General features: G+C 37.3%; 1 protein-coding gene across 1 annotated transcript in view; it reads right to left on the reverse strand.

Annotated features, from left to right (window-relative positions):
* JAK3 (Janus kinase 3) overlaps positions 1-14,591 on the reverse strand; it is a 362,782-nt gene that overhangs the window by 170,086 nt on the left and 178,105 nt on the right. The window contains exons 7-9 of the mRNA XM_053702872.1: positions 4,424-4,546; positions 4,044-4,201; positions 1,317-1,428 (exon numbers count right to left, since the gene is read on the reverse strand). Coding sequence (XP_053558847.1) covers positions 1,317-1,428; positions 4,044-4,201; positions 4,424-4,546 — 393 coding nt within the window. The remainder of the gene's footprint in view (positions 1-1,316; positions 1,429-4,043; positions 4,202-4,423; positions 4,547-14,591) is intronic.

A 14,591-nucleotide genomic window follows, 5' to 3' on the forward strand; every position in this document is an offset into this window, starting at 1 on the left:
ACCAAGCCTGCTCAGAGAGCCAGCAGTGGCTTGTATGACACAAATTAAGCCTTTAGAAGCAATACACACCACCGCCAGCCATCTGACAAGGAATAGGGGCTGATTTGAAAAGGGCCGATTGGCCCCTGATGCCTCTGTTTCTGCACGAGCCTTCAGGCTCGCCGGAAACAGCAGTTTAGAAGTAGCGGTCTTAAAACAGCTGCTCCTTAACTCGTCCGCTGCCTCTGAGGCTGCGGACATCAATCCGCCCGATCGCATACGATCGGGTTAATTGACACCTTCTGCAAATCTGCAGGGGGCGGCATTGCACAAGCAGTTCACCAGAACTCCTAGCCACATAGCAATTACTGTCTGAAGACCCAGACAGTAACATTTTATTATGCCAGTCTGGCCTTGTGGGAGAAATGCTGCAGGTGGTATCCAGGGTTAATATGACACGTATGGTTTGATGCCAGTACCTCTTCAGCGCACACTATAGGATGCCACCCTGTGTGACTGTACAGTTAACATCACACAACACTTTATATATGGTTACAAAGGATTTGAATATGCTTAGTCAATATTTTTTTAAAAGTTTAAGCATATTTCACATGAGAGATTGGGGCACATGTATCAAGCTCCGAACGGAGCTTGATTCCCCGTGTTTCTGGTCGAGCCTGCAGGCTCGCCAGAAATAGCAGTTATGAAGAAGCGGTCACAAAGACCGCTGCTCCATAACCTGTCCGCCTGCTCTGAGCAGGCGGACAGACATCGCCGGAAATCAACCCGATCGAGTACGATCGGGGTGATTGACACCCCCCTGCTGGCGACCTATTGGCCGTGAGTCTGCAGGGGGCGGCGTTGCACCAGCAGCTCTTGTGACCTGCTGGTGCAATGCTGAATACGTATTGCTCGCCGTATCCACACTGTCGGATCAGGTCCGCCAGACTTTGATAACTTGGGGCCATTGAGTGCACAGGCACAATATTATGGTTGCATGTCTGGGTTTAATGACCAATTACAAAATGCCCGGGAATAGCCTAATCTAAGAATTTGATTAAATGCAGCAAATGTATTATACTGTGTTAGGTGAGCTCCCTTTATGTACTCCTTGTAGTAATTTTGAATATTATTAATTAATACTCTAGGTCAGACTGAAGAGCTATCCTGTTGAAATACAGTGTATTGTGTGTATAATCTGTGTCTGGTTGCTGTAGGCCCATTATTGCTGTGGTTGCTTCATTGCTTTTGCTTTGTCAGATTGTATTTTCAGAATGTTTTGTCTATGGAGCTTTATATAATACAATTGTGTAATTATAGAACAAGGGTGGTCTCACCTCCACACATACGTTCAACATGAACTTCTCATAGTCTTGGGGGGAACAACGTAGAACGTAGCTGCCCCCCACATTACCACTTCTCTTCAGCTTGTCCACAGCAAAGTCAGAGCTAAGGGAATGAAAAATATAAGTGAGAAGAATACACAGCTAAAGAGAGACTCGGTGAGAAAAAGGTGCAGAAGTCACAAATCAGAGAGGGAATAAGGAAACACACAAGATTCAGTAACAAGTGGATGTTCTAATGGTAACAGGTTTGAGGAATGGAGATAAAGTGGCAAAGAAAAGAGATGTAAGTATCTGTCTGATTCTGTGGTACAATTGTTGTACAGTGTATGAAGTCTGTATAACTGGGATTAAGATAAGAGACTGAACAACAAATTAACTATAATGTAATAGATTGATTTGTTTGTTATGGATTGGTATTTGATTGTGTTTCTGTAAAGGTTACTCATATACAATACTAGCGTGGATTTTGTGATTTGTACGAAATAGCGGAAAAAACCCGACCACTCGCAATGACATGTGCCCTCAGGTGTGTGCCCATTCGAGTTGCACACTCGCTGATATGAACTTCTTGAGTTTTTGTTAATTCTCTGTGTTTCTTGTAATCTAAATACCAATTTTAGTGTCTGTAACATCTTTGGTTTTTGAGATATAGATATCCTCATAAATCAGCTCCCCCCTTTTGACCCCCCTTAAGTGGATTTTTGGGAAATGTAAAAACAAGTATTTCTTTATTTTTAAAGGAGAATCTAAATCTAGTGCCTTGAGACCCTCACGGATGATTAGTTCGCGCTCTATAAGTACCCAATAGATAAATACCAATTTTCACGTCTGTAACATCTTTGGTTTTTGAGATATAGGTTTCCTCATAAATCACCCCCCCCTTTTGACCCCCTTAAGTGTATTTTTGGGAAATGGTAAAAACACATGTTTCTTTATTTTTAAAGGAGAATGTAAATACAAATTTTCACGTCTGTAACAACTTTGGTTTTTGAGATATAGGTATCCTCATAAATCAGCCCCCCCTTTTGACCCCCTTTAATTGGATTTTGGGGAAATGGTAAAACACATGTTTCTTTATTTTACAAGGAGAATCTAAATAACAATTTTGACATCTGTAACATCTTTGGTTTTTGAGATATAGGTATACTCATAAATCAGCCCCCCCATTTTGACCCCCCTAAAGGGGATTTTCGGGACATGGTAAAACACGTATTTTTTTATTTTTAAAGGAGAATCTAAATACCAATTTTCACATCTGTAACATCTTTTGTTTTTTTGAGATATAGGTATCCTCATAAATCAGCCCCAATTTTGACCCTCCATAAGTAAATTTTTGGGAAATGGTAAAACACATGTTTCTTTATTTTCCAATGAGAATCTAAATACCGATTTTCATGTCTGTAACTTATTTGGTTTTTGAGATACAGGTATCCCCATAAATAAGTCCCCCCTTTTAGATTCCCCTTAAGTTGATTTTTGGGGAATGGTAAAACACAAGTTTCTTTATTTTTCAAGGAGAATCTAAATACAAATTTTCACATCTGTAACTGTCAGTTTTTGAGATATAGGTATCTTCATAAAAAAATGTACCCCCTTTTACACCCCCTTAGGGGCGTCATTTCCAAAAATCCTTTTTTAGTGGATGCCTACGTCATAAAAACAACGTACCTTCCAAATTTCACGCTCCTAGGTTAAACGGTTTGAGCTGGGCATTGATGAGTCAGTCATTCAGGACTTCTTTTATATATATATATATATATATATATATATATATATATATATATATATATATATATATATATATATATACAGTATATATATAAAAGAATAGATTGGTACAGTTAAGTTACCCTTTTGAAAATAAGTTTGGTTAAGTAACTCTCCCTCTGTTAAACTGTATGTAATAAATGTTGCTGGTTGTACCCAATGTGATCACAGATGGATTTATTTGACCCTTATAAATTGTATTAATGACATTAATTATTTGGCAACAGGAGTGCAAGAAATACTCCACTAAAAATTATTTCTAGTGTGAGACTAGTGGACATGGGGAAGTTACAAATCCTGATTGGTAATATAATTTCATCTAGTTTGCTCTCACATTGTGTGTGTTTGTGTGTGTGATAGATTTTTTAATTAATTCACTGCAATAGATATTTTAATTAGTATCTGGACATGTATCAAATTGTCTTCTTCTGTTCATTGACTTTGTTTGTTTTGTTTAGTGTCTTAACTGGTGTTAAAAAAATCTTAGTGAAAGGTTTAAAAAAAAAAAAAAAAAAAAAAAAAAAAAGATGCTATACATTTTTATTTTGACACCTTGATAATTAGAGGCTCAGCTGGCAACAATTCAATTGTAACTAGACTGAATACTTCACAATTGTTTTATAAGTGAAAGGTGATTGGTTATAGTTAGAGAAATAATCATTGAGTTTGGTGATAGGTTGAAAAAGGTCAGCTGAGAGATGTTGCCAATTGATTTTTGAAGGGTGAAGAAAAATTGAATGAGAGAGGTAGAGATGGTGAATAACAGTGATGGATATAAATCAGTTAAAATATAGTTTGATGCTGGAAACTGACTCAGATATATAGGTGAATTTGATAACAAATGGATGCCAATGTAAGATTATGACTTATTATGACATTATTATTATTATTATTATTAGTTATTAGGGAAGGATGTATGAAGAATCAACAGTATCCTAAGCTTTAGCTCACTGGATAGGCCCATGGCACTGATTCTCCAGGTTCCACAGTAGCCGAGGAGGGGCTACCTCTTTGCAGAAATAATGTTGAGAGTCTGTGGTGTGACGGTAATATCCATCAATCAAAGACACAAAGGACAGAGCATCTTGCAGGACTGGGAACTGTGACTCCTTAGAAGAGTATCAATTGGCGTCAAAGAAATAAAAAATAGAGAAAGACCTAGTCAATGAACAACAATGAAAACTGAAACAGATGAATAATATAGGTTATATGTTTTATTAAATGAAATGCTGTTTAGTCAGATTATAACTCTTACCTACAAAATGTAGTATTTGTACTATCTTGTTTGTGCTTGAATCTACCTTCTCATCTCTACTCTAAACTCTACTCACCAGAACCTTGTTGTCTTGCTTGGTGACTGTAACCACACGTCCTTCCGCCAGAGTCCTTTCACAGCTGTCCTGTTTTATACTGATATCTACAATATCTTGGAAGTCACAAAATGGCTGCCAGAGCTAAAGAGAAACACAAACCATCAAGGTAGACAACATATCTGAAAACTATCACAATGTGAAAATCAATTTTTGCAGATAAACAGACATATTTGTACTTTTGTGGACATTTTCAGCATTTCATTAAACCATCAATTATTATCATTTTTATTCACCTATGTTGTTTTTATCTGTGGGAATTGGCATAGAACTGTCATTAAATTGAAGTTTTATTACTTCTTTCATGATCATGGACATTCTTTTCATAAGCTATTTCCTGTCTCATCTCTTTTCTTTTGACTTCACTTTATACCTGAGTCTACATTAAAATACATTAGTTAAAGGGACGTATCAGTTTGCAGAATGCTGGGGTATTACCATGGAGAAGCGGATATCTTTGCTAACAGGGGTGCAGATTTATATGTATGCTCTCTGCATTGCACATGGATCACCCCTTCCAGTCAGTGCCTACATGCTTGACCTGCTAAATTATGCACTTATTAAAAAAGCTAATGCAGACTTTTTAAAACATAATTTTGCATTGCAAAGGGCCTTGCAAAAGTATGTTAGGGCTGTGCAGGGGTTAAGATATAGACCCTAGGAAAGGGCCCTCCTACCTGGACTAATAATGTAAGGAAGTTCATGTGCCCCATTTTGATGGTGCAGCCAGAATGGGGGTCACTACAACACTCATAGTGGAACATTCTTCCACAAAATGACACACTGATGTTGTTTGCATTTTAGTTTGCAGTAATAGATTGCAGTTTTCAAGTTAGAGTTCAGCTCCATGGTACATCTTATTTAGTTCAATTATACATTGGGGCCAATTGAATATGCCCCGATTGGTGCCTAATACACCTGTTTCCACGGGAGCTTTCAGGCTCACCGGAAACAGGAGTTAAGAAGCAGCAGTCTTAATACTCTGAAGCTGCGGACATCAATCCGCCAGATGGAATACGACTGGGTTGATTGACACCCCCTGCTGATGGGCCACAAACCTGCAGGGGGTGGCATTGCTCAAGCAGCGAATAAGAATTTATTTCTACCTCTTCCTATTATAAAAGTTGTATCTGATCAGCTGAAAAACAACCTAAGCTTGACACACTATCTTCTTGGTGTAGTATGGTTAGGCAGAACATAGAATAGAAAAGGTTTAATACTTAAGATTCAGGACTGTCAGCACAAAGTAATGAAAGCTTAAGACAAGTGGAAAGTACACTTTATTTTGGAGCTAGGAAGGAAGGAAACAGCACGGCTCTAAGGAAAACCCCCAGGATCGCTCATGAACTCTGTATATGAGAGAAACAGTGTAAAGCAAGAGAAATGCTGCTAAAATGTCGACTGAAGTGATGAGGTGCACGCCACAAAGCAGGACAAATCAATCCAATAGATGAAAGGAAGAACAGGCAGCACACTTGGTAACTCCAATAAAACTTATTCCAACATGAGAATAGTGTAACAAACAACCAACACAAAGGAGCAAAAAAGGGGCATGTTCTTACGCGTTTCGTGCCGTGCGGCACTTAGTCATAGGATAATGGGGAAGAACAAAGAAGGTAAGTATATACCCCTGAACCACCAATCACAACAAAACAATTAGTGATGGGAGGAACAGGGTGTATAGAAAAACAATCAAAACATGCAAGAAAGGATTGGTATGAAAGTGTTCACAGGACAACAGAACATATATCGCTAAATTTCCTAAAAATTACAAAAAGACTAAACATTGCAATTTGAGGGGAAACAGTATAACTATAAGCATGCTAGAATGTTGCAACAAATTTCTGTATATTACATAATATATAATATGATACATAGGAGTCACCATATCCCAAATTCTATTATTAAGTATATCAACAAAGCCTTCATTATTATTTCAAGTTTGAACCAACTATAACAGAGATCTCAAATTCATTAAACACAGCATCTAAAACTAAATATGCAAAGAGTAAAAGACTCAAAAACATATAGAAAATTTGTTCCATACAGTACATATAATCGCTCTATGGTATATGTTTAATATGATTTATATATGTACTTATGCAATATTATCTCACTATGGATTCAAAACAGAAAGCTTTAGGAAACCAACACAGATTTATTAACATCGTAAAAAAAAGAGAGAACTAGTAAAGTGCATAATATAAGTGTTTATATATGTGCCACGCTTGTATGATAAGAAATATTCAAAAGTGAAAGCTCTTACTAAATCATACACTAAAAATATGCGTTATTATATTCAAATCTAAATCGGTCCCTACTGTCAGTAAAGGTCAATGCCCCAAGAAAAGGATGAAACCCAACATCACACAAATGTATATTGTCATTGCACCACATGCATGAGGCACCAATATCCAAGATATCACTAATATCTAATACCTTCACCAGTATGAACCAAATGCTATAACAGAATAACCTAATGTCATAAAAGGTGCATAATAAAGCATATGTCAATAAAACTTTACTCAATAAAAAAACTTATATCCCATTCTTTATTTAAACCGTGTGGTTCTCTAATATTAAGCGTGAGGATCCAAAAAAGTTATTTTTCATGAAGATTTTGTATTTATTGCCACCTCTAGGTGGCAATTTCACAATGTCAATCACCTTAACATTTATATTGGGAACATGTGTGAAGTGAAACCCATTAAAGTGCCTCGCTACACTAGAGTCCTTTACATAATTTTTTACATCTCTCTTATGCTCAACTATTCTAGTTCTTAGACATTGTGAGGTCTGACCTACATATTGGATTTTACAAAGATTGCACTCCAAAAGATAAACTACAAAGGTAAAGGCACAGTTGGCATACTGATCTATTTTATAGACCCTTTCTGTGGACAAACTGCTAAAGGTGTCACCTTTTGAGATGAATTCACAAGTGCCACAATTGAGTGCTAGACACTGAAAAGTACCCTTTTTATTAAGCCAAGTAGTCCTGCTTTTGCTCTCATTACTGATAACCATACTGGGAGCAAGTTTGCTACCCAAAGTATGTACTTTCCTAGACACAAATTGTATGTGTTCAACAGACTTGGAGAGTATATGATCATCTCTCAAAAGCATCAAATTGCGCTTGATGATATTACAAATCTCTCCATACTGGGATTAGTAGTCTGTAGAAAAAAAACAATAGACTCATGGGAAAAACCACCCAACTTTTTTATTGCTTTACTCTTAATGTCCTCCAGAGGTTTATCTCTGACTTCTTTCAATGGTTGTTCCAGTGAGTCCCATGTATAACCCGTGAGAAGCAACCTTGCATAAAGTGATTCTGCCTGTTTATTAAATAAAAAGTCAGAAAAAGCATTCCTTCTTAACCTTAAAAATTAGCTCTTCGGTACTGCCCTACAAGACCTAGCGTGTAAAATTGTGTTCCCCACAGTGGGTTTGCAAAAAGTATCTGTGATAATGGTGTTAGTCTGTGCAGACCCTAGTAATTTGAGATCCAAATACTCAACCTCAAACATTAACCATTCCTGTAAAATGTAAGTTTAAGTCATTATCATTGATGAACTTCAAAAAATCATCAAAAACAAAATCACTGTTATATATATATATATATATATAAAATAAGATTGTCTATGTATCTCATATATAATTGAATATACTCTTTAAAGGGGTTAGCATCATTGTAAAGAAAGTTGAGTTCCCACCATCCCATAAATAAATTAGCAAACGAGGGGGCAAACTTGGCCCCCATTGCCGTACCACAAGTTTGTAGGTAATAAATGCCATCAAACATAAAAAAATTATGGGTTAGTAGGAACTCAACACATTCACAAACAAAAACTCTGTATTCCTCAGAGAAGTTAGTTCTGTGACATAGACAGAAATCAATGGCCTTTAGCCCTAAGTGGTGGGGAATGTTAGAATATAACGAAACAACATCGACCACCACCCACCCAAAATCCTCAGACCAACTCATAAGTTCCAATAACGAAATAAAATGACCAGAGTCTCTTAAGTAACTGCTCAGGCCTTGAACTATTGGTTGGAGAATAGAGTCAACCCACTTTGACAAAGGCTTAAATAATGAGCCTATCCCAGATATAATTGGATGGCCAGGTGGGTTGACCATACTCTTATGGGTCTTGGGTAAGTGGTGGAAGATGGGAGTCACGGGATGTGAAGGAATAAGAGAAGACCTGTCATCTGGTGTAAAAATACCCAAACTTACTGCTTCGTCAATCAGCTTCTCAAATTTTTTCTTAAAGGTAGTTGTAGGATTAGAAGACAACTGTCTATAGGTGACAGCATTGCCTAATTGTCTTATTGCTTCATTGACATAATCCGATTTATTAAGGACCACGACATTGCCACCCTTTTCAGAAGACCTGATAACAATGTCATGGTTATCCCATAGTTGCTTGATGACTAACCTCTCTTTTTAGTGAGGTTGTTCGATTTATCTCTTCTATTCAATAATTGTACATTTTCACTTAATTGTAAAATCTCTTGTTCAACTTTCTTCTGAAACAGATTTAAATACATACCCCTGGACTGAATGGGGTAAAAATCCGAAGACGCTTTCTTCGGTTTGTTTATATTCATATCTCCAGGCCCCCCATCACCAAGATCCAGATCTCGTAAGGTTTCTAAAGTTATAACATCATCAAACCTTAAATTAGAAACATTGAAACTAGTATCTGTTTCTGTGCGATGGGTGCCTTCATTTAAATCAGAAAGCCCTGTATCAGACTCATAAAAAAAATCTTTTAAGAGCCAACTTGCGAACAAACTTGTTTAAATCTAGTAAAGTAGAGAAAGCTGAAAAAATATGTGTAGTTGCAAAACCTAACCCCTTAGATAGAACTTTTACATGATCATCATTAAGAAAAAAAATCAGACAAGTTGAGAACTGCAAGTTTTAGTCCTTCTTTTGTCTTCTTTTGGAAGATCTTCTGTCTTCTTCTTCATCCTGCCCATCTTGTCTTCTTTGTTTCCCTAAAGGGATGTCCTTGCTCTTAATTTTTGGACGTACTGCTTGTTCTTTATTTTCAGAATTCTTTACTTTCAGGACCTGTATCAGACTCATAAAAGAGGTTTGGGGAGAGATAGAAGAGGAGGAAGAATCCGCATCACTGTCATCGGTTGTGTTGGAATTGGGCTCAGAGGTCTCAGGCTCAGTGGAGGAGAAATTCACCCTGCGATCTGTAGGTTTATTCTTTAAAATCGATTTGGGTTCTGATTTTGGTGTGGATGTCTTCATCCAGTGACCTTTATTTTTGTTCTTATATTTATTTTTCTCCTTTTCAGTATCTTTACCCAGACTATTATCAGTCTCAGCCGCATCATCTCCTTTTCTACGATTACTATAAGACTTCTTATTACCACCTGGCGTGAGTCTCCTGTGTCTTCCCATGAATCTGGTCATAAACCTTGTTGTTCATATAGTCCTACTGATCTCGGTTACATTTTCTGCCTTGTAAAGAAGCTAGTTCATCATCAGATTTCTTTATTTTCGCCTTCATAGATTTTTTTAAATCTGAGTATTTTTCATCAGTTTTATGATTTTTTAATTCTGTCTTAATGGTTTGAATACGCCCCTTGAGGGATTCTCGTTTGCTGTTTTTACTCATATCTTAACCAGTATATCCAACAGAGTAAGGGAACAATTAGTTAATGCTTCCTTCCACTCCTGTGCCACTCCTTCGTCCTCCAGCTCATATGAAGGAAATTTCCTTATTCTAAGGCCCCTAGGTATTCTCTTGGAGCTAATATAATGCTCAAAAGCCACTGTATCCCACATCAAACGTAAATCTGTTAGCAGCAGTCTTTCAAGCTGATTAAATAGACTCTATAAATCCCTGTTACCACTTTCATTACCAGTAGAAAAAAAATCCTTTCTGTTTACTAAGTTAAAAATAGACTTGTTCAGACTAATCGCCCCCTCCTCCATGTTGGTATGAATGTATATGTTAACAAAAAACAACAGCAAGATACCAAGATACTCAAAGTTTCAGTTTATGATCATGAGAGTTCAAGAGTTTCACAGCTTTAATAAAAGTGCTTGAAAAATGATCAAGAAGAGCACATACACAAATCACTAGGGCAATATTGGGTGTATGAAAACGTATAACAACCTTTGTTTTTGATTGCTGAAAAATCTGTGTGTGAAGTGTCCATTAATCACTATTATGTGATCACTTATTAATCCTCTTCACTCAGATAACAATGACAAAAGTACACCTATGCCCATAGTTGTGTAAAAGAGCACATATAAATATACAAGCACTAAGAAAAGCGAAAAAGAAAATCATTCACTCACAAGTTGATCCAATAGAGGTGTAACCGAGCTCACGCAGAGATTCAAGTCAATACAGCAAGGAAGGAAGCAGCACGGCTCCAAGGAAAACCCCCAGGATCGCTCATGAACTCCGTATGAGAGAAGCAGTGTAAAGCAAGAGAAATGCTGCTCAAATGTCGACTGAAGTGATGAGGTGCACGCCACAAAGCAGGACGAATCAATCCAATAGATGCAAGGAAGAACAGGCAGCACACTTGGTAACTCCAATAAAACGGAACTATGAATCCATAGTGAGATAATATTGCATAAGTACATATATAAATTATATTAAACATGTACCATAGAGCGATGATATGTACTGTATGGAACAATTTTTCCATATGATTTTGAGTCTTTTATTTTTTGCATTTTTTTGCATTTTTTGCATATTTAGTTTTAGATGCTGTATTTAATGAATTTTAGATCTCTGTTATAGTTGGTTCAAACTTGAAATAATAATGAAGGCTTTGTTGATATACTGTACTTAAAGGGACAGTCAACCATAGAATTGTTATTGTTTTAAAAGATAGATAATCCCTTTATTACTCATTCCCCAGTTTTGCATAACCAACACAGTTATATTAATGTACTTTTTACCTTTGTGATTACCTTGTATCTAGGAACCTTCTTCCAGCCCCCTGATCACATGACTGTGACTGTTTATTATCTATTGTCTTAAATTTAGCATTGTATTGTGCTAGATCTTAAATAACTTTCTGTGCCTGAACACAGTGTTATCTATATAGCCCACGTGTACTTTCTGTCTCTTTGTGTTGAAAAGAGATTTAAAAAGCATGTGATAAGAGGCCCTCAAAGGCTTAGAAATTAGCATATGAGCCTACCTATGTTTAGTTTAAACTAAGAATGCCAAGAGAAAAAAGCAATTTTGATGATAAAAGTAAATTGGAAAGTCAATTAAAATTAAAAGTCCTATCTCAATAATGAAAGTTTAATTTATACTTGACTGTCCCTTTAATAATAGAATGTGGGATATGGTGACTCCTATGTATCATATTATATATTATGTAATATACAGAAATTTGTTGCAACATTCTAGCATGCTTATAGTTATAATGTTTCCCCTCAAATTGTTTAGTCTTTTTGTAATTTTTAGGAAATTTAGCGATATATGTTCTGTCGTCCTGTGAACACTTTCATACCAATCCTTTCTTGCATGTTTTAATTGTTTTTCTATACACCCTGTTCCTCCAATCACTAATTGTTTTGTTGTGATTGGTGGTTCAGGGGTATATACTTACCTTGTTTGTTCTTCCCCATTATCCTATGACTAAGTGCCTCACGGCACGAAACAAGTATGGACACGCCCCTTTTCTGCTTCTTCATGTTGCTTGTTTGTTACACTATTCTCATATTGGAATAAAGTTCAGTTTTATTGGAGTTACCAAGTGTGCTGCCTGTTCTTCCTTGCATTGATGTCTATGGGGAAATCGTGCACAAGCACGTAAAACCAGCTTACCGCAGCTCACCGCAGTGCTGGTATAGGAGTGCAGTATGGAGCTCAATTTTGCTCTATGCTCACTTCTTGCCTGCTAACGCCGGGTTTTTGTAAACCTGTAATACCAGCGCTGTAGGTAAGTGAGCGGTGACAATAACTTGCAAGTTAGTACCGAGCAGCTCTTACCGCAAAACTCGTAATCTAGCCGTTTATTAGCAATTCCCCAGCCAATCAGAATCTAAGGGACGCCATCTTGGATGACATCACTTAAAGGAACCGTCATTCAGTAAGAAGCCATCGTTTAAAGAGGATGCTCCGCGCCGGATGTCTTGAATATGGAGCCGCTCCGCGTCGGATGGATAAAGATAGAAGATGCCGTCTGGATGAAGACTTCTGCCCGTCTGGATGAAGACTTCTCCTGGCTTCGTTGAAGACTTCGGCCCGGTTGGATGAAGACTTCTGCCGCTTCCTTGAGGATGGATGTCGGGTCTTCAGAACTATAAGTCGATCTTCAGGGGGTTAGTGTTAGGTTGTTTTAAGGGTGTATTGGGTGGGTTTTATTTTTTAGATTAGGGTTTGGGCCGCAATAGAGCTAACTGCCCTTTTAAGGGCAATGCCCATCCAAATGCCCTTTTCAGGGCAATGGGGAGCTTAGGTTTTTTTAGATAGTATTTTATTTGGGGGGTTGGTTGTGTGGGTGGTGGGTTTTACTGTTGGTGGGGTTGTTTGTATTTTTTTTTTTACAGGTAAAAGAGCTGACTACTTTGGGGCAATGCCCTGCAAAAGGCCCTTTTAAGGGCTATTGGTAGTTTAGTTTAGACTACTTTAGCTAATTTAATTTAGTTAATTTATTTAATTGTAGAGTAGTGTTAGGTGAGGTTTAGTGTTAGGTTAGGTTTTATTTTACAGGTACTTTTGTATTTATTTTAGCTAGGAAGTAATTAAATAGTTAATAACTATTTACTAACTAGTCTACCTAGTTAAAATAAATACAAACTTGCCTATTAGTTTATTGTAGCTAGCTTAGGGTTTATTTTATAGGTAAGTATTTCGTTTTAAATAGGAATCATTTAGTTAATTATAGTTATTTTATTTAGATGTATTTAAATTATATTTAAGTTAGGGGTGTTAGGGTTAGCCTTAGGTTTAGGGGTTAATACATTTAGTATAGTGGCGGTGAGGTTGGGGGCAGCAGATTAGGGGTTAATAAGTGTAGGTAGGTTGCGGTGACATTGGGGGCGGGAGATTAGGGGTTAATAAATATAATGTAGGTGGCGGCGATGTTGGGGGCAGCAGATTAGGGGTTCATAACTATAATGTAGGGGGTGGCGGTGTCCATAGCGGCAGATTAGGGGTTAATAAGTATAATGTAGGTGTCGGCGACATCGGGGGCGGCAGTTAGGGGTGTTTAGACTCGGGGTTCATGTTAGGGGGTTAAAACTATGCTATACATTTTCAAGAAACAGTAGGTGGCAGCAGTGTTTCCTTTGATGTAGTGTACGTCTCCAGCAATGTGCACAATAACTATCTAGATATTTCTTCAACAAAGAATGCCATGAGAATTAAGTAAATCAGATAATAGAAGTAAACTGAAACCTTTTTTATAATTTTATGCACGGTTTGAATCTAAAAAGAAAACGTCTGTGTTGCATGTCTCTTTAAAAAAACTTGTAACATTCCTATTACTGTATGGAGATGGCAATACAATGTTCTTGATGCTGTAAATCTCCATTGCTAAAAACATGACTTTTGTTACTTTGATTTTTTTGGAAAAACCTGTGCCAACAAACAAACTAGACAGAAGGCAAACCCTTAAATCCCCATCACAAGAGCACGATTGCTAATAGAAATCCCATTAGAAAAAGATAAAAGTACTGCAAATTACAATGATTAAAATGTAAATATGAAATAAAAATAAATATTTTAAAAACACAATTGCTATACACTATGACCATGTTGCAGTCATGCTAATCCCTTCACTGGCTTCCTCTTGCCTCCTGGATATGTCATAGCGCTGCGGAATCTGTTGGCGCTCTACAAATACCTGATAATAATAATAAAGTCAGGATTTTTGCTAGCTTGAATTTTCTGTAGATCTCATTAGCTGTAGGAGATATTGGCCTCTATTTATCAAGGTCTGTCGGACCTGATCCGACAGTGCGGATCAGGTCCGCCAGACCTCGCTGAATGCGGAGAGCAATACGCTCGCCGTATTCAGCATTGCACCAGCAGCTCACAAGAGCTGCTGATGCAACGCCACCCCCTGCAGACTCGCGGCCAATGGGCCGCCAGCAGGGGGTGTAAATCAACCCGATCGTACTCGA

Source organism: Bombina bombina, chromosome 2 (genome assembly GCF_027579735.1).
Source record: "Bombina bombina isolate aBomBom1 chromosome 2, aBomBom1.pri, whole genome shotgun sequence".
Taxonomy (NCBI): domain Eukaryota; kingdom Metazoa; phylum Chordata; class Amphibia; order Anura; family Bombinatoridae; genus Bombina; species Bombina bombina.